The 21323-nt window shown below is 35.0% G+C and overlaps 2 protein-coding genes across 2 annotated transcripts; one reads left to right on the plus strand and one right to left on the minus strand.

Annotated features, from left to right (window-relative positions):
• Positions 1–6901: 6901 nt before the first annotated feature.
• On the minus strand, positions 6902–7887 carry LOC110704958. The gene is made up of 2 exons (XM_021882767.1): positions 7727–7887; positions 6902–7441 (listed from the first exon to the last, which is right to left on the minus strand). The coding sequence occupies exons 1-2, from the start codon at positions 7863–7865 to the stop codon at positions 7131–7133; spliced, it is 450 nt and encodes a 149-aa protein (XP_021738459.1). The 5' UTR covers positions 7866–7887; the 3' UTR covers positions 6902–7130.
• A 7117-nt stretch (positions 7888–15004) lies between these two features.
• Positions 15005–16570, plus strand: LOC110704846. Its single transcript, XM_021882661.1, has one exon. It carries the CDS (start codon positions 15005–15007, stop codon positions 16568–16570), a length of 1566 nt encoding a protein of 521 aa, XP_021738353.1.
• Positions 16571–21323: the final 4753 nt, after the last annotated feature.

Genomic DNA, 21323 nt, shown 5'->3' on the forward strand with positions numbered 1-21323 from the left:
AAGTTTAAATGACTCCATATCTAAGTACTGGTCTACTGGACTTGGGCTGCTTAGCCCAATTAAATAAGGTGGCTGCAATTAAATAAGCAATTACTTTTGTATACACCCGGTTTTCAGTCATTTACTGTACATCGAGTTCACTTTTGTCAAATTTAGTGTCACTTTTGTCAATTTAAGTATCACTTTTATCAAATTTATCAATGAAGCATAAATAACTCTTATATATGTCACAGTAACCATTGTGCGTTTTAGTGTAACTTTTGCGCCTTTTATAGTAACTTTATAACGGATGTTCAATAATTTACTGAACATCCGTTTTATTTAAAAGTTTGTGTTAAATAAGTTATGCATCCAATTTAAAACATTCTTATTTAGAAAGTGAGCATCTACAAAGCAGTGGAGAAAAAGAAATATTATCGTTATCAAAGTCGTTTGATAACAAATATTAACTAAGATAAAACCAAATCAAATAAAACATGTTGAATATATTTCGAATTCCAATTCTGATCACCGCAAAAATCAATAGAAATTATATTATGTACATATTTAACACAATATTTCATCCATCTCAAATTAAATGCAATGTTAATTAGGCATATCATAAAATCTTAGGAATTTATGGGCTAGACTTAAGAGTATGGGATTTTTTTTTTAATAGACTTTTTTTTTTTTTTTTTTTTTTTTGATGCAAAGGGTGGGTCAAGCCCATTTTTTTTGAAAGCTAAAGTAACTAAGCAACAAATTGTGGCCAAGCCACTCCAAACACATCCTCCCTATATATATATTACCATGTTAAATATAGCTTTAGATTGATTTATACTTTTATACTACACATCAAAAGCCATTGTGACACTAAGGGGGTCTACGTATTCATTGTAACATTTTGACTTTTATACTACATATATAGTCTGTATCAAATCCCGTCACATGAGAGCCTATTGAGTTTGAAGTGGGGATGTAACATGGACCCACTTATTGTCTCGATCACTACTAAAATTCGGCTAAATTGCGACCGTTTTTTTACGACCGTCTGAAAAACGGTCGCAAAATATGAATATTGCGACTGTTTTTTATGCGGTCGCAATATTACGACTGCTTTGACAACGGTCGTAAATTTGCGACAGTTTTGCGACCGTTTTTAGCCTTTTAGACGGTCGCTAGGACATTTGAACAATTAAAAATAATTCTAAACTAAAATAAACCGTTTGCGACCGTCAAAGACGGTCGTAAAATTCATAATCTGCGACCGTCATAGAGACGGACGTAAATATCATAATCTGCGACCGTCATAGAGACGGTAGTAAATGTCATAATCTGCGACTGTCATAGAGACGGTCGTAAATATCATAATCTGCGACTGTCAAAGACGCTCGCAAAAAGCTTATTTTTTTATAAAAAAAATCGGGTATAAAATGACACCATCTCACCCAACCCTAATTTACTACTCCGTATCCCTCACGCCGCTCCTCTTTCTCTTTCCTCTCCTCTCTTCCATTTTTTTCCTCTCTCCTCTAAATCTTTGATTTCTTTCCTCTCTTCTTTCTCTTTCCTCTACTTCCTTTCTCTTTCCTCATCCTCCATCTCTTTCCTAAGAATTGAAGAATCAGATGTTGATAAATTTGCTTGGTGTTGATGCCGACGCTTGCTATCACGACTGCACACTCGAGCCACCGTAACAAGAACGAACCTAAAACAAGTCAAGGTTTTCTATGATATTTAAATTAGTTATTAGATTGTAGATCTAGTTTTATTGTTTCTAATTATTTCTGATTATGTATAATTGTTATATTGTAATTTTTGTTTATAAATTTTGAAAATTTTTCATTATTATTTCATTTCGAATTTATGGGTAATCTTTTGTATTTTGTATAATTGTTTAATTTCAAATTTATGGGTAATTTTCTATATTTTGATTGTTTTATTTCTGATTTTGTGGGTTTTTTTTTCAATTTTTGATAATTTTGTTGCCGGTGGTGGTGGGTACTGGGTAAGGGTCATGGTTTTGGGTCAGATCAAGTGTTTGGTGGGTAAAGGTGGTTTCGGGTGAGAGGCAGTTGGTGGTTGTGGGTTGAGGGTGTTTCGGGTGAGAGGCAATTGGTTGTGTGTTGAGGGTGTTTCGAGTTGAGGTGAAGTGGCGGTGGTAGCTGTTTGGGTGGGCGGTGATGGTGGGTCCGTGTTTTTTAGGGTGGTGGTACGGTGGTGATTTGGGTGGGAAGTGATGGACTGATGGTGGTGGGTAGTAGCGTTGGGTACAGTTGGTTTGGGTGGTGGGATAACTGGTTGCGGGGTACAGGATGTGAGTGGGTTTTTTTCTTTTCTTTTTTGTTTTTTTTAAACTTTTTAGCGACCGCCTTTAGCCGTCGTTAATTCTTAAAATTGCGACTGCTTATAAAAACGGTCATAAATTTTAATTTTTGCGACCGTTTTCCTTGTGGTCGTTGAAAATATTAAAAACGGTCGCAATATATCTACGACCGTCAAACGATCGTAATAATTTTTTTTTGCGACCAAGGAAATAACGACCACCCTTTTACGATCATTAAGTCGTTGACGGTTGCAAAAATGAATTGCGACCGTTTTTGCTATTTTTTGCGATTATTAGAGGCGGTCGCAAAAACCTTAATTTTTAGTAGTGGATGGCTTTTGATACCATGTTAAATGACCAAATTAACAAAAAGTTTGGTTAAAGCTAATAATCGATTTATATTCTCTATCACTTTCATAATACAAAATTTTAACAATTTTAACTTATTGCTAATTTAAGATACTTCTTCCTCCTTTTTTAATTGATACGTTTTTACTATTTTGTGATTTATATACATAATAATAATAATAAAAAAAATAGTCATCATGTGGCATGGAATCTTGTTAGAATTGCACAATATATATTTTTAAAATTATTTTTTATATTTTTATTTATCGGTAATTAATGATATTAATGATTGAATTTATAGATTCACAAAAATGACTAAGAAATGTATCAAGTAGAAAGAAACAAAGGAAGATGCATCACTTTTTAATTAGCTATGGAAGGTTTAATTTAGATGCATCAAACCACTTTCCCTTTTAGTTTATAAATTATCTCCTCTTTATTTTTTCTCTCTATCTATCTTTTTGTACTCTAAACATGCATAACCTCGAAGTCCACAATTATAAAAGTGATGCAACTAAAAAAATGGAGAAAGTATTTTTAAATGAAAAAGGACATTATAGACTAGTGTGAGATGAGTTACAACTTGCAATTATAAGAAATAAAGAAAGAGGAAGTACCGCGTAAAAACTACTTCCTCTATTCCACAAATATTGCAACAATGCAACATATCATTTAAGGAAGTTTCTCAAATATTGTACTGCAATATTTTCTAATGTATACATTGTCTCACTTTTTCTCTCTCCTTATCACATAAATCCCTATCTTTATATTTCTCTATCTCTCTCCAGTTCTTAAAATTCGTGTCCTATTCACATACCCTCTCCGTTTCTTATTTCTTGCAACAAAGGGGGTTGCACGCTTCCCAAGTCAAAAGTTTTTAAGCATAATTAATAAAAAGTAATGGCATGTAAATAATGTAAGGGTAATGCTATATGCAGTCCTTAGGGATGCATATAAGCATTTAATATCTTTCCTTTTTTAGTATTAAATTGGGAATTTATCAACAATTCACGAGTAAATCAGTGTAATAATTGTATATTTATTGTCAATTCTTTTCATTTTTATGTTCTTATATGCAGCTCTTAGGGCTGCATATATCTTTTTCCATAATGTAATTAAGGAGAGAGGGTGAATAATTAATTAAACAACTAAAAGTCCAACACCACCACTGATGAACGCGCACGCCACCCAAAACCACCGACAACAAAAAGCTACCACCTAGTTACACTAACAAAACCACCCAGAACCACCCGAAGCCACCTAGAACCACCCAAAATCACCCAACAAAACCACTTCTACCCGAAAACCACCCAGAACTAGAACCCACGCCACCCACAACCACCACCCAGACCCACCACACCAAACCCACAAAACCACCAAAACCCCTCTTCCACCCCTGCGAAACCACCAACACCACCGACACTACTAGATTTAGACCCACCGACACCACCAACACTGCTGAAAACAACCAGTTCTAAGACCCACGCCACCAACCCCATGATCCTCCTCCATCCCTGCGAAACCACAAACCACAAAAACCTCCGAAGAAACCACAAAAACCTACCGACGACCCACCAGAACCACCCACGACACCACCAAAAGCACCAACGAACCACCAAACTCACCAACACCATATCTGAAGCCCACTTAAAGGGTAGTTTGGAATTTGATTATGATAGATGAAGATGATGAAATGATAGACAAAGGAGGAGAGAGAAATATAATGGGTTTGATTATTTGGATTTGATTATTTTAGATAATCAATTTACTGTACATTAAGGTTATAATGGAATATAATTATATGTAGCATTATGTGTTAAAAATTTTAAGTAAGGATATATTGGTCATTTTGAAAAAAAAAATTCAAATAAGGAAAAAAATAAGTTTGTTGCAACAAATGTGAACCACCCCAAAATGACAAATGTTGCAAGAAATAAGAAATGGAGGGAGTATTTCAGTTTTAGAGAACGAAATTAGTTGATCTTATTGTTTCAAAAATGGGAAAACTCTTGGCGCATAGGCTCAATCTATTTAGTATGCAAATAAGGTGGAATTTTTGTAAATAATGGGAACCTAAGGGTGAAAAGTAGGAAATATTTTAAATTACCACCTAAAAAAGTAATCATTTTCGAACTAACCACCCGTTTAGTTTTCTATTTTAAATTACCACCCTTTAAATTAAATAAATGCTCAGATTACCACCCATTTCAAAAATTTGGTGGATTTTCCGTGTGTGGGCCCACCTAACGCTTATTTTGATCCTTCTGACTGATTTTTTCCGCAAATTTCCTCTTTTAAAACGCTTTTCTAACTTCAATTCACATTTTTCTCTTTGAAATTTGGTAAAATTTGGTGAAGGAAATGTGAATTAAAGTTTAGAGAGCATTTTCAAAGAGAAAAATTGGGGAAAAAATTCGTCAAAAGGGTCGAAGAAAGTGTTAGGTGGGGCCTACAGACGGAAAATCTACCAGATTTTTGAAATGAGTGGTAATATGAGCATTTATTTAATTTAAGAGGTGGTAATTTAAAATAAAAAATTAAACGCGTTGTTAGTTTGAAAATGGTTACATTTTTGGGTGGTAATGTAAAAATTAACATGAAAAATATGACGTCAAAAAGTACCACTACAAGTATAATAGTACACAAGAAGTACTATTTAGACAACTATTTATACGTTAATGGCACGTGCATAACAGTCTGCAAAAATATATCACTATACGTCTGTACCATTAAGAGAGAGAAAATGTATCACTGAACCCCAAATTATCCTCCTACTTACATGAAGATCACTCACACTAATGAGAAGAAAAGTGTACATGAGAAGAAATGAGGTTATATAAAGGGAGGGTTGAGAGACAATAAAATCATGTCTTACAAGGGTAATATAGGTATTTCATGTGTCAGTTTAAAGTTGTCTTATTGAATTATCAAACAATATCACTGGAGTTTCAGTGGTACAAAATACACTCTCAGTAGTACAAAATACACTCTCAGTAGTACAAAATATAGTCTCAGTGATACTTCAAAAAGCTCCACTGGAGTTTTAGTCGAACAAAATATAAACGCAGTGGTAGTGGTCCCCAAATTTTTTTTGTCCATTTTTGCACGTGATATGTGTCTGAAAAGTTTTAGTGAGGCCTAACCATCTTTTTCACTCTTCCTATCTCTCTCCTCCTTTTTCTCTCTTCCTTACACTTTTATATTATTTTAATAGTTGTGAGGCATTATCAATTGTCTCACAACCCTTGATTTATACTTCCTCAGAAGAAATAAAGGTGTAAAAAAAAAAAATTCAACCTACATTAATGAGAAGTTTTAATTCTCCTCATGGGGAGAAATAAATCTTCTCATAGAATGAAGAGAATTGTAGGTGAATAGTAGCGTGATGGGCCCCACTCCCAAACTAAAAAAGGCGATGTGTATTGCAGTGGGGTATAGGAAATAGTAGGAGAGATAGTGGTGAGGAGTTTTTTTTTTTTTTTTTTATAAGCATTGATGTGGTAAAAAAAAAACTATTGGTGGGAGGAGTGAGAAAGTGGGTAGAGAGAGAATGAGGAGAAATATTTTTCCTAATTAGTGTTACTGCTCTTAGATACATAAACCCTGTGGGTTTAGATGCACTCTAGAAAATCTGAATATGTGAACAATATCGTCTCATAGGACGACGCGAGGAACATTAACTACTCGGCACGAATTAAAAACATGTGATTGTCCTTTTTTTTTTCTACGAAACATGTGATTGTCCTTGGTTTAGTAGTTCAACGTATTCCATTGAGTTGCAAATCTTTGTGCGTACACGAGCTAGCGATTTGCAGTAGTTTTGCTTAATTTTGTTACACTAATACAAGGTTTTTGTGTAATTGAATGCATCAGTACTTAGTACTCACTTTTCAATTAAGTTAATCATTATTATAAAGTGTTTTTAGATGCATCCGAGATGGTATTGGTTAAGGCCTTGGAGTACATATAAATGATTAAATATAAAAACGAATTACAGTCCGTATGATTTGTTGTAATTTGGGCGAGTACTAATGACCTAATAATAGACTGATTCGTCATTTGAAGTAGAGGTCACCTCTTCAAACACTCCATCCTTTTTTGAAAGTTAGACTCCATTTTAGTTTTGCAATATCAAGTTTTTTTACGTAAAAATAATTGTTAAAACACACTATTGCTCATGTTCGTTATGACATTATGCATAGAATTAGAAATTAGAAAAAGTACAATTGATAACACTCTCATAATCCATACATGCAAGAAGAAAAATAATACATCATTTATTTATGATATTACATCCTTGATTACAAATCTTATTTTTGTCATGCTTTATTTAACTATGCTTATTAGCTTGTGTAAACTACTAAGCATGAACACATAGCAATGACATAGTATATAACATTACATCGAGAAACAATTTGAGCAGATTGAACACTGATTATTAGTTAATGCAGTTGAAGATAGTGATTATTGATCTTAATTAACCGACACAAACACCACCAAAAATACCTGGTGGAAGACATGCCAAAGGAAAAGAACAACATGAAGGTCCAAAATAAATGTTACAGCCCCTGCCTGCTCCCACGCACTGTAAGTCTTTCTTCATATACGACTCAAGAACATCAACAATTCGTTGCGAATTCATCATCTTGGTTTTCTGGTTTCCCAGGTTAGTCTGGTGTATACTCGGCTCTACTCTGCTCGTTGCCATTTTCTCCGGTATCATTTTATATTCCATTGCCAATGCCAGTTCTTCAGTAGAAGATTTTGTCGCCCTTCCAACAACCGGTGCTGCATAATTTATAAAATCAAAATAATGTAACAATTAGTAAGGACTATAGAGTAATACTGTATAGTTTACTATCTAAAGAGTTCATATAATAATAAAATTCATAACCAATTAATGTATATATATATTTTAAAAAAATTAAAATAAACCCTACTACGGAGTACCATTATTTGCAAAAAAAAAAAAAAAAAAAAAAAAAAAGAAGGTATTATTTGTGTCTTTGTAAAACATAAAAAATTCTGACGAACAATTTCAAATAAAACAAAGGAAATTATTAACGAACTAACTTGTTGCAGTACACAGCATGAATGCTAAAAAAGCAAAAGCAACGAGCTTGAACGAGACCCTATCCATATCTCTGAATTGAAGTGAACCCAAAACAAATATAAAACTCGTTTTATTCTTATTGTAGTTTGGTGTTATCATTTCTTCATACTACCCTTCTATTTATAGTAGCTTGAAACTTATAAAACGTTCACATGATGACATCTGTCCAAAAATGTTGATGACATCTATATATTTAAGTTTTAAATGGAATAATTCAAAAAAAGAAGTAGACTAATTAATCTTCTTTGACATTACTTTTTATTTTCAATTATTTTTGATTTTTTAAAAAACAAAAAATCAAAAACAGAAAATGAGAAGAAAAAAATGAAGGTATTTCCAATATTAAATTGAGGAGTACTCACTGTTTTCTTATTATTAATTGGAGAAGTACTCTAACTTTTACACTATTTAACGTACTATTTTACTTTGACCAACTTGAGTGATTTATATTTAATAAAGGAAAAAATAGTATCCATATAAAAAACATTATATTTAGATTTATCATCTCAATTTTTTTTATTTTTTTTTTCCTAATAGCGATCTATGTTTCTATAATGTAAAAGTTTTTTTTATTTTTTAACTTACTACTCATTGAAGATATTTGTAATTAAAAAAAAAGGCATTTGAAAATAAATGGGATGTGTTACAACTTTACAACTTTACGAGTAAAAAGAAATACGGAGTATGAAGTAAGGAAATATCTGACTGTCGTTTTAGTACGAGTAAATCTTATCGTTTCACATGTGAACCAATTCGCCTCGGGGGACGCGAGGAATGCATACGGATAAAAAACATGTTATTGTCATTGGTGTAGTACAGTCCTGCTATACATCTTCCATTCAGTTGCAAATTTGTATACACGAGCTTGCAATTCGCAGATTTGCTTAATCTTGTTGCACTAGGGCTAGTTTCTTTAATTTTTGTGTAATTGAGTGCATTAATACTCAGTTTTCAATTCATTACTAACTTTTCAATATTCATAGCTACGCTAATTATAATTGTACCTTGTTTTTGAATGCCGAGGTTGCAAATAGTAAATCAATCCCTTTTGCATGCCCTCGGTTTACAATAATTTTATTGTATATCGAACATTTTGCGAAAAATGACCCTTTTTCGTATAAAAGTGACCCTTTTTCTTCTACAAAAGTAACCATTTTTTTTTTCACAAAAGTGACCTTTTTGTTTCACAAAAGTGACCTTTTTTTTTTCACAAAAGTGACCCCTTTTATTCACAAAAGTGACCCTTTTTTATTCACAAAAGTGACTTTTTTTTTTATAAAAGTAATCCTTTTTTTTTCACAAAAGTGACCCTTTTTTTTTACAAAAGTGACATTTTTTTCAACAAAAGTAACCCTTTTTTTTCACAAAAGTGACCCTTTTTTTTTCACAAAAGTGACCTTTTTTTTCCCACAAAAGTGACCCTTTTTTTTAACAAAAGTGATTTTTTTCACAAAAGTAATTAAACTACATATGCAAAACAGAGTATCAAAATCAACTAAAATAAACACAAAATTAACAATAGTGACCCATATTTACTGAAGTAGGAGAGTGTTTCAGAAGACATGATAAACCGCCTATTATCGGCCGTTGAGAGCTTGAAGATGATGATTGCGAGCTCGTTGAAGGAGATCTACCATAAAGTAATTAAGACAATAAACTTGAAAATCGAAGGGATATAATAAATGAAAGGAAGAAAAAACTTGGATCACCCAAAAAGAATGGAAGAGAAACTCTGAGTAGATGAAGAGAAGAGAGAAAAAAAAGGAGAGAGAAGTTCTAGTATCTGAAAGTGGGAAATGAGAATGAAGGAGCGAGAAATATGTTTAACTTGGGTGGGTGAGTAAAACCTTCCTTTTCTTTCCGCCGCCATTCAGTAAAATACTGTACACCGGATTTTATTAAATATTTGTGATAGTAAATTGCTTAAGTCTTAGTGTTGCTAAACATGAAATTTGTTGAAGGATCATTTCAACCAAAAGCTTAAGCTAATGGTTGATCCCCAGGAATATGTTATGTACGCTATCAAAATCAAATCTCATATGTACCATATATCCGTTTTACACTATGTGCAACAATTGATTTTTTGGATTTAGATAAAACAATCACCAATCTTAGTTAATTGACGGACATAATTGGTTTTATTGGTATTGAATTCGCTAGGATTTTAATAATGGTAGGACATTGACGATCATATATATTATCTAAAAACCCGGCCCTAAAAACATTTAAAAAATAAATAAAATAAAGACAGATCTACGTACCACATAACAGTCGTGAAACAATGTTCGTAATATCATCAAATTTACTTAACAACTAGGTGAAACCCCGTGCAATGCACGGATATTGACTAATTATAATGAAAATATAATTAGATATTAAAAAACTAAATCGATTGATCAGTATTAAACCGTATGAAATACAGTTCGTATTAAAAATGAAATACAGTTCGTATTAAAACAATAAAAACATGATAGATAAAATATTTAAATATGTGACAGTTATAATGTGCAAGTTGATATTTTAGAAAGTTTACTTTAGATTTTATATAAAATCAAAGTCATAATCAAAATGCAATCCTTTTTTTTTAATGTAATAATATTTTTTTTAGAAAGTAATTTTAGCGGGAATTTTTTTAATAACACATTGACAAGTGTCCTCTTAGATTCGCTTTTAGTATTATGTAATTGATTGTATGTACAAATCTTTACTAATCCAAAGCATATCAAATGATACTCCAATTCAAGACTTTAAGCAATAACCCATTTTAAAAAAATTAGGATTTTTTTTTCCTTATGGGTTCGAAATCACTAAGCTAAATGAATTTTTCGTAATATATTCTAACAAATATTTCTTACATTTTGTAATACAATAAGTATCTTTCTATAATAAGCAAACATATACTACGTATAAGGTAATATATTGGAATAATGTGTTATACTCCTGCACTCCGTATCATTCTACACCATATCATATTTTTTCCTTGAAAGTTTTTTTTTTTCCCAACCAGGATTGACACATTCGCTTTTATTATATATTAGGGAAGCTAACACGCGTTATGCGCGCGTCATAGCTAACCTTCTTTCGATTGGCCTTAAATCACAAATAAAAGTATTGATATGTAAGCAGCTATGTTTAGAAGTATAAATGTCCATGACAACTAACATTAATGAGAGAAAAATAATTAAGTAAATAAACATTTTGGTGGGTATAGTTGTCAAACACTATTCATTTAAAAAAAAAAAAAGCTTGTACATATTAATGAGGGTATAATTGTCAAACGCACAATTTTGAAGGGTATAATTGGCATCACACTATTAATAAGAGCAATTTTATACTTTTTATAAGGTAGGAATTTGTTGATTATCTTTTATATAATTTAAGAGTCGGTTTTGCAACACTTTCTCATAGCACTCCAAACCCCCAACTCTCAATAGTCATGCATTCTCTCTTTTTTATTTTTGAAAATAACTTCCAAATAACTCTAATTACCCTAAATAATTAACTTTTACAAAGTTATTTCTTTTTCTAAAAAAAAAAAAAAAAAAACTTCGAGCTTTCACAGTTTCACTTATGTAACTTCCATTTATACAGAAATACTAATTTGTTTCCTACACATACAAATAGCTCATGCATTAGCATAAGTACATTCTAGTTTATAATAATAACACTACAATTCAATAACTATAAATATTAAATAAAAGTTTATAACCTGTACTGTTAATTGTCACAAAAATAAGTCAATTAAATTTTTATAAAAATTGTGCCGGTCAAAGTATACTATAAAATATTGTGTGGTCAAAATATGCCAATAAATAGAGGGAAATAGAGACATATGGGGTATATAAGTACATTTTATGAATTATAATTAACATAAAATTGCACTCTTATGTAAAACCCTATAATTAAATTTTTTTTTTTTCCTAATAGCAATCTATGTTTTTATAATATAAAATATTTATTATTTTTTACTTATTACTTATTAAAGATATTTATAATAAAAAAAAAAGGCATGCATTTAAAAAGTAAAATGAAATGTGTTGCAACTTGCAATTAAATAAAATACGGAGTAAGGAAATATCTTGATAGTTGTTTAGTTGATCTTATCGTTTCACATGTGAACCAATTCCACGGGGGGGACGCGAGGAATACATACGGATTAAAAACATGTTTTTGTCATTGGTGTAGTACAGTCCTTCTATATATCTTCCACATTGAGTTACAAATCTGCATATATACACGAGCTTGTAATTCGCAGATTTGCTTAATCATATTGTACGAGATTGTAAACAGTAAATTAATTAAGTATTAGGTGTATGGGAAAATATCTACATAACGGAAATCATAATGGGCCAATATGGTATGATAGACCGACATACTATTTGAATTCGATCCATCAAATGGCTTTTGTTAATATCGGCATTCCTATAAACTATACATATCGGCATGTAAGTAGCTGCCACGTGTCGTGCTCGCGTTTGACACGTGGCAGAAATTATGTTACTTATTGAACTGCCATCTGTCACTTAGTAAACATATAAATAATCCGGTTTTACTTCATAAACAAGGTAGCATTTATTACACTCTTTCTCTCACTACTTTCTTTCTCTCTCTAAATCATCTTTCTTCTATAAACACTTGCTGACTTAATCTTTGGAGTGGTTATCCCCGGATTCACCCCGGGGCTACCTCATCTCTTCTCTTTGTGTAGGTTCTTATTTGGCCGATAGGAGCAGAACAAGAATTCGGATTATCGGATTCCTGCAGAAACTGTTGGCGCTAGAAGGAGGGGGGCTACTTAAATAGCTTCTATCGCCTGAAAGAGCCTTATTCATTCCGATAAAAAATAAATAAATAAATAAAATGTCTGATCCAGAAATTCAGATTGAGGATGAAACTCATACTTTGGAGGGTAATGAATTCCATATGCCGTTAACCCCTGAAGGGCAGGCTGGGGCAGATATAGACCCTACGGAAGGGTTTACATCAGAAGAGTTGGCAACAGCTGCAAGGGTAATGACAGCTATGAGCAAGAAAAGAAAAGAAATAGGGGCAACCCAAGATGGAGGGGGCACTACTATAAAAAAGCCCAAAGAAACCTATAATAAAAGACCTGTTGGTTACTAGAACAGGTCTCTTTGATATAAGAGACCTAATAATAGTGATAACAGGTCTCTAAAATGCTAGAGGGCCCACCACTTTTTTACTTGAGATAGTGTAAGAGAATTAAGAGACCTGTTGTATATTTCAACAGGTCTCTTATGTGTGTAAAGGCCCACAGCCCACTACGACCCTTTCTTGTTTTTCTTTAATCAAAATTTTCCTTCTCATTATCATTCATACGCCCCATCTCTTTCTCAATCCCCCTTTTATGCGCCTCTCTCCTTCACCCTCATCACTTCTCCTTTCATCTCCATTTTCTTTTTTTTAATCCTTGAGCAATTGATTGCGCCATTAAATCCTCCGAGCCTCATCTACAACGTTATTGCATCCTCGTCCTACATCGGCGTTAGGTTGTCTCCTTTTAACTCGAGTTAGAGGATTTAAATGTCAATTTTGATCAAGAAAACTCTAGATCTAGAGTCTTATGGTCAAATTCGCCCAAAAAAATGCCACAATTTGCAAAGGTATGTTTCCATATTAGTTTTAATTTGAATATTTTGAAATGTTTTTGAGTTGGTGACAAGGTGTTTTAGTGGAGGTGGTTTTTGGTTAGATTGGGTACGTGGCCGGTTTTTTCGTGGGTTGATAGGTTTTACTTGGGTAGGGGTAGTTTTTGTTTTAATACAAGGGTTGTTGCGGGTTGGGGTTGTTAGGGTTTTACCTGGGTAATGGTAGTTTATACGGGATCGAGATGGTTTTCATGGGGTGGGGGTAGGGGTGGTTTATCACGGGGTTGGTGGTAGTTTCTACGAGGTTGGGATGGTATTGGGTTTTTGTACAGGGGTTAGGAGATTTTTACGGTGGTGTTAAGTGAGGTTTAGGCTTAATGTTGGTGTTGATGGGTCAATTGATTGCTTGAAAATTGTCTATAGATGCTTGAAAATTGTCTATAGATGCTTGAAAATTGATGATTTTTCTGGGTTATTTTGGATATTATGATTGATTTATGCCTAAGAGTTGATTTTTGTGAAGATATAATGTTGTTTAAAGTGATTTATCCCCTTGATTTTCTATTGATGATGAGACTTCCATAATGAAAAAATTTGATGTTGTTAGATTGTATGACAAAATTAATTAATCTAAATTCATTAAGCTATACAGGAAGAGGATGATTTGTTGCTAATACAGTTGTTAAAGTTGTGTTTATGTTGTTAAAATCTAGTTTTTAATTTGAATTATAAGCTTTGGTGCATTTTTTTAATTGATTCCCTTAGTGGTTTACAGGAGGATGAGCAATTCGAGAAACTCGCTAATTTGATAATGGAGGGCTAAAGAAATTACCAAGGATGGGAATGTTGTTAGTTTTGGTAACTTAGAAGTATTTCCATAAGTTCTTATATACTTGTAAATTATTCATAATGTCTTATATACTTGTAAAGTATTGTTCTTATATACATGTAGATCTTACTCATTGTAATTAAGTTACTATATATTAGTACATTCAATAATAATATAAGTTTATGTAAATTTATCAAATTAATTGTTTCTTTTTGTAATATACAATTTCTTTCTAATTTTAGAAGAGTAATTACAAAATAATAAATATATATCAGCGATTTTTTTTTTTAAAAATAAATATATTTAAGAGACCTGTTATCTTAGATAACAGGTATCTTTATTGATATCAAAGAGACCTGATGTCTTAAATAACAGGTCTCTTCCCCTTCTTAAATATATGGTGTAATTACATGCAAAGAGACCTGTTACCTTAGTTAACAGGTCTCTTATTTATTTCAAAGAGACATGTTCAATAGAACAAGTCTCTTTATCAAAGAGACCTGTGAGCTAGAGACCTCCTCTAAAGAGGTCTCTTATGCCATTTACAACGGGTCTCTTTTGCCTTTTTTGTAGTAGTGGGGATGCCTTTTACAGCTCATGGCAATCAATTTAACCAGAACGGAAGTTCGCAAAGACGCCGGAATGAGGGGTCGCCGATAAGATCCCAACAGACCCCTAGAGAATCAGAGGTTCGATCCTCAGGTCAGGATGAAAGTACGAGAACTTACTAACAAGGAGCGGTGCGAAGAGTAGTTCAGTTGAGGGCATCACCATTTGCACAAAGCATCCTTGATCAGCCAATGGAGAAAATCAAAATGCCAACATGTCGATATGATGGAAGGGGAGATCCAGGTAGATACATGACCTTGTATGAGGGTCACATGATTTTATACACCAATTCTGATGCCGTTTGGTGTAAGGTATTTCCCACTACTCTGGTTGGAGCAGCAGCCGATTGGTTCAATAATCTTGAAAATGGAGCAATTCACAGTTTCCAACAGTTAGCCGAAATGTTCGTAGGGCAGTATGTCAGTAATAGTGTTCGGCAGAGAACTTCTGGAGAGTTAATGGCTGTTACTCAGAAGGCAGATGAATCTTTACGGGATTATATAAGGAGGTTTAATAATGAAGCTAATACAATTCCAAGATTGCAGCAGGAGATAGCAGTCATGGCACTAATGAACGGTCTGAATGATTCGGAATTCAAGAGGTACTTAACCCGAAAAAATCAGCCAACATTAGCTGCAGCTTTTAACAAAGCTCATGATTATATTAAAAGTGAGGAATTGATGAAGACAAGCAGCCGAATAAGTTCTACTGATAGAATTCACCCTATGTCTGAAGGGGGATCTTCAGGAATTGTGAGGTCGAGGAACCCAACGGCAGCAAGAGGAGGAAGTCGCCAAGAGGTCAGAGGAGCCAAAGCACCAATGCGATATAATTCGTATACACCTCTAAATGCACCAAGGGCTGCAATATATTCTATAAATCAAAACCGAGAAGGATGGGTGAGACCCATGCCGATGAAAGTGAAAGGAAGGGATACCAAGAAGTATTACATGTTCCACCGAGATGTAGGGCATTACACTGAGGACTGTGTGCAGTTGAAGGATAATATCGAAGAATTAATAAGAAGGGGGCATCTTACTCAATACCGGTTACACTCTGGGGAAAGTCAGCAACAACAATATCGCCAACCAGAACGCCAGCAGATAGAATACCGGCCAGAAAGACAAGGTCAAGTGAACCGACAGGGTGAAGGCAGACAACCACCGTCGTCCACTGGAAAAAGAGTTGATGTAATAACCGGTGGACCAGTTCATGGAGGAACCATAAGTGGAGTACGGAAGCACCTGTCGGAATATCGGCACATTGTTAATACATTAGATGTTGCTGATCGCCCACAACCGTCCGAAATTCCGAATGTAACCTTTACTAAAGAAGATGCAAAAGGAATAGTGTTTCCTCATGATGATCCCCTTGTATTAATAAAAAAGATCAATGGAGCCGATGTGAAAAGGGTTCTAGTTGATGGAGGAAGTTCAGCAAATGTTCTGTTTATGCAAGCCTTCAATGAGTTGATGATAGGCCGACAATATTTAACGCCGGTATCATATCCGGTGATTGGGTTTAACGGTTCAACAGTAAGGCCAAAAGGGAGTATAGTTCTCCCTATTAGGCTTGGAGACGGTACAACAACAAGAGATGCGATGACTGAATTTTTAGTAGTGGATGTACCGTCGGCGTATAATGCAATTGTGGGAAGGCCGATAATTCATGACATACAGGCAGTAGTATCAACTTACCATCTAACTATTGCTTATGTGTCAAATAGAGGGGTTGTGGAAAAGGTACATGGCGGATAGGTGATGGAAAAGTCATGCTATGTCACGGCGTTAAAAAATCTGGGGCAGAAAGGAGAAGTACCAAACAACCCTAAGCGGGCAAGAGAGCCAACAGTGCGAGATTTGTCAATGGAGAATTTTGATTCTAGGCCAGAAACTGCGCCGAGGACGTCACCAGGAGGTGAGACAGTGCAAGTGGAACTCCGACCAGGGAACCCAAGTCAAACAGTTAAGGTGGGGGCCGATATGGATGTTGAAATGAGGTGTAATCTGATCAGCTTGTTAAGAGAAAATGCGGATGTGTTTGCCTTTTCGGTAAGTGATATGCCGGGCATACACCCAGAAGTGATGGAACATAAACTCAATGTTGACCGAAGGTTCAGACCGGTAAGGCAAAAGAAGCGCAACTTCTCAACAGAATAAATTGAAGCCATTCAAGCAGAAGTCAACAAGCTGTTAGCGGCAGGATTTGTAGAACCATGTACTTATCCAGAATGGTTGGAAAATGTTGTAATGGTTAGAAAGCCGACCGGGAAATGGCGGATGTGCGTGGATTTTACAGATCTCAATAAAGCTTGCCCAAAGGACTGTTATCCGTTGCCTCGGATAGACAGGTTGGTAGATTCAACTTCTGGCCATGAAATGCTAAGCTTCTTAGATGCATTCTCTGGGTATCATCAGGTTAGTCTTCATGAAGCTGATAGGCCTAAAACGGCTTTCATAACAGATGCCGGGGTATATTGTTACAAGGCAATGCCGTTTGGACTGAAGAATGCTGGTGCGACATATCAAAAGCTGGTTGATAAAATTTTCGCAAATCAGAAGGGCCGCAATGTTGAAGTATATGTAGATGATACAATAGTAAAAAGCAAGATGAAAAAAGATCATATGGAGGATTTGAAAGAGACCTTTGAAACTTTGCGGCAATATCAGATGAAGCTCAACCCAGAAAAATGTGTTTTCGGAGTCCGATCTGGGAAATTCTTAGGATTTATGATTAGCGAGCGGGGCATTGATGCAAATACTAATAAGATTAATGCTCTTCTTGAAATGAAATAACCTAAATCAATTCGAGACATTCAGAGATTAACAGGAAGAATGGCGGCCTTAACGTGCTTCATCAGCAAATCGGCGGATAAAGCGCTCCCGTTTTTTGTGGTTTTGCGACAAAACAAGTCATTTGAATGGGGAAAAGATCAAGCTGATGCTTTAGAGATGGTAAGAAACCATTTGAAGTCTCTCCCAACAGTTGCACGAACGGAGCCGGGAGAATACTTACAGTTATATATATCAGCGTCGCCAAAAACAGTGGCCTCAGTCCTGATAGTTGAGAGGGCCAAACAACAATTGCCGATATACTTTGTCAGTCATGTCCTTAATGCTGCTGAACGACGATATCCAGTGATAGAAAAAATGGCCTTTGTTGTCGTAATTGCTGCTAGGAAATTACGACCTTATTTTGATGCACATCCAATAGAAATCCTTACGAATCATCCATTGGAAAAATCATTGCAGAAAATGGATACATTAGGAAGGTTATTGAAATGGGCTGTTGAATTATCGGAATATGAGCTGTATTACAAACCCAGGGTGTCAATAAAAGCACAGGACCTATCAGATTTTGTTGTAGAAAACTCCTATAATGATGAGGAGGAAGAATTGGGGACATGGCAGGTATCGGTAGATGGCTCAGCAACCTTAATGGGATCTGGAGCCGATATTGTGATAAAAGCCCCGAATGGAGAGGTTTTTGAATATTCCTTGAAGTTCAAATTCAAAGCTACAAATAATGAAGCTGAATACGAGGCAGCAATTGCGGGTATTCAGCTTTCTATAGTGGCAGAAGCGAAAAGATTAGTTCTCAAAACTGACTCGCAGTTGGTTTCCAGTCAGTTTCGTGGGGAATATGAAGCAAGAGAACTGGCGATGATAAAATATCTGGAAAAAATAAATGAGCTTACAGCCCAACTGCAGTATTTTGAAGTGCAATTGGTGCCGAGAGCACAAAATTCCCAGGCTGATGCTCTAGCAAGGCTAGCCAGTTCAAGTTTTAATGACTTGGAGAGAACAGTTATGGTAGAGGTTCTGAAGCAGAGAAGCATAGACGAATCGACAAAGGAAGTTCATTGCATTCGGCAGGGGGAGCAATGGTATGACAAAATCCTAACATACTTGCTGACAGGAGCTTTGCCGATAGAGAAAGAAGAAGCTCGAAAAATAAAAAAAGATAGCGTATGGTTCATACTATACCAGGGCCAACTCTATAAAATAGGGTTCTCGTTCCCATTACAAAGGTGTATAACAGCAGAAGAATCTACAAGGCTGATAGAAGAGATTCATGAAGGAACTTGTGGAAATCACCTGGGGGCACGAGCTCTTTCAAGAGAAATAATGAGAAGAGGATATTATTGGCCAGTAATGAATGAAGATGCTTCTTCTTATGTTAAAAAGTGTGAAAAATGTCAAAAGTTTGCACCTATTCTGAACCGGCCACCAAATGATTTAACGCCGATATTGAATCCAGTACCATTTGCACAATGGGGGATGGATATAGTTGGTCCCTTTCCGTCAGCAACTGGAAATCAAAAAATCCTACAGGTGGGTGTAGATTACTTCACCAAATGGATCGAAGCAGAGCCGGTAACAACAATATCGGCAGCAGAAGTCAGAAAGTTCATTTGGAAAAATATCTTTACAAGATTTGGCCTTCCGAGAGCAATGGTTTTTGATCATGGATCACAGTTTGATTGCAAGCCTGTAAAAACTTTGCTAACAATTTACAAAGTCAAGTTTGCATATGCAGCAGTTTGCCATCCACAATCAAACGGCCAGGCAGAAGCAGCTAATAAGCAGATAGTAATGGCAATAAAGAAAAAGATCGAAGATGCTAAAGGATTGTGGGCAGATTTGATTCCAGAGATCTTATGGGCAAATAGAACAACAGTTAAAGAAGCAACAGGAGAATCCCCTTTCCACTTGGTTTTCGGAACAGAAGCAGTTATACCAGCCAAAGTCGGTCTGCCGACATTCAGAATACAACACTACTGTGAAGAGCAAAATGATCTACTATTGCGACAACAGTTAGATTTTTTGCCAGAAGTAAGGGAGAGAGCGGCAGTTAAATCGGCCGCACACAAAAACAGAATGTTAAGGGCCTATAATAAGAGAGTTAATCACTGGCCATTAGTTGTCGGAGATTTAGTATTAAGAAGAACATCAGCAACAGGAAAGGGGAATGAAGATGGAAAGTTAACGGCTACCTGGGAAGGTCCGTATCGAATAAGAGACATGGTAATGCAGGGATCATACTATCTGGAAACTAAAGACGGAAAGCAGCTGAAGAATGTCTGGAATATTGCAGTTCTTAAGAAATACTATGTATAATATAAAAGTCGAATTAAAGTATTTTGTATAATAGTGATGATAAATAAAATCAGATACAATGATCTACTCTACAATTTGGGTATAAAGGCATCCTCCAATTAACAGATCACCGTCAATTGGGATGGACAGCCAAAATCCACTTCCGTGATGACAACGCTTTTACAACCTGATCAGTTGTATTCGTTAAAACACGAGGTTGTTGGTTCAATATAATATCCCGGCCAAATCATTATATAGTATGCGCCGACATGAAGCGCAACTACAGCATGATCGCCGATAAGGGTACTTGCGAAACTATTATATAGTTGCACAAGTGACCAATGAGTTATAAAACAAACTACCTCCGTATATAAAAACATGTAAGTACATACATCATGAAAATGATGTCTGCACTAAGCGGGGAAGAATAAGGGGCTATACTACGCCCGATATTACAGTCTTAATAAGGGGCTATGTTGATATCCTTATGCTTACAAATATAACGGACGAGTTATATAAAGTAAATTGATTCCGAATTGAATAATTAAAAGCAATAAAAGTTAAAACTAAGACAGTTATAGTGTTTAAGAGAATCGCATAAAAACGTAAATACATAAAAGGTTTACAAACATAATATTATGAAGGAAGCAATTTTTTGGCAAAGCTAAAACAAGATCGACAGACATCACCACAAAAGGATATATGCCGATAAAACAGCATTGTCAAAAGTAAGTTTTCTAAAAATACATAACCAAAGTAGAAATTACAATGAGTAAGGCCCGATAACACAAGAGCCACAAGATGATGATGGTGATGGCTGCCCGCCCCTTTAAGTCGTTTTGTTTTCAGGTTCAGGAGAATCCAAAATCTTAGGATCGAAAACGCCGATATCGGCAGGAGGAGCAAGATTAAAGATATCTGCGTCTGAGAACTCTTGTTGCTCGAATCCAGAAGGTGTCTTGTGAGCATCATTATTAAATGTTGTTTCAATCTTAGCCCAGTCTTCTTGTTTTAAGCCGATAACATGAGCAGCACACCTCTGAGCAGCAGTCCATCCACCATCAAAACGATCTTGCAGTTTACTGCAAAACTCAGCCGATGACAAATAACGGCTAACCGCCCTTTGCCGTATACCAGATTTATCGGCTTCTATTTTTTGCAGCTGGCCTTCTAGGTTGCCGATTGTTGCCTTAGCCTTAGAAAGATCACTCTGTGCAATGGAAAGTTGATCCTTCACGGCGTTCTTATCTTCAAGCTGAGATTTAAGATCCTTTATCTCCTCTTCAAGATTTTTCATTTTTTCAACTTTCTCACGCAGAGAAGACAATTCGGCATCATCTTTTGCTTTTATCAGCTTAATTCCATTAAGAGACTTTCTAGCATTCTTCAAAGTTGTCTCTAGAGATTGTTG

This window comes from Chenopodium quinoa, unplaced genomic scaffold (assembly GCF_001683475.1).
Source record: "Chenopodium quinoa cultivar QQ74 unplaced genomic scaffold, ASM168347v1, whole genome shotgun sequence".
Classification (NCBI taxonomy): Eukaryota; Viridiplantae; Streptophyta; class Magnoliopsida; order Caryophyllales; family Amaranthaceae; genus Chenopodium; species Chenopodium quinoa.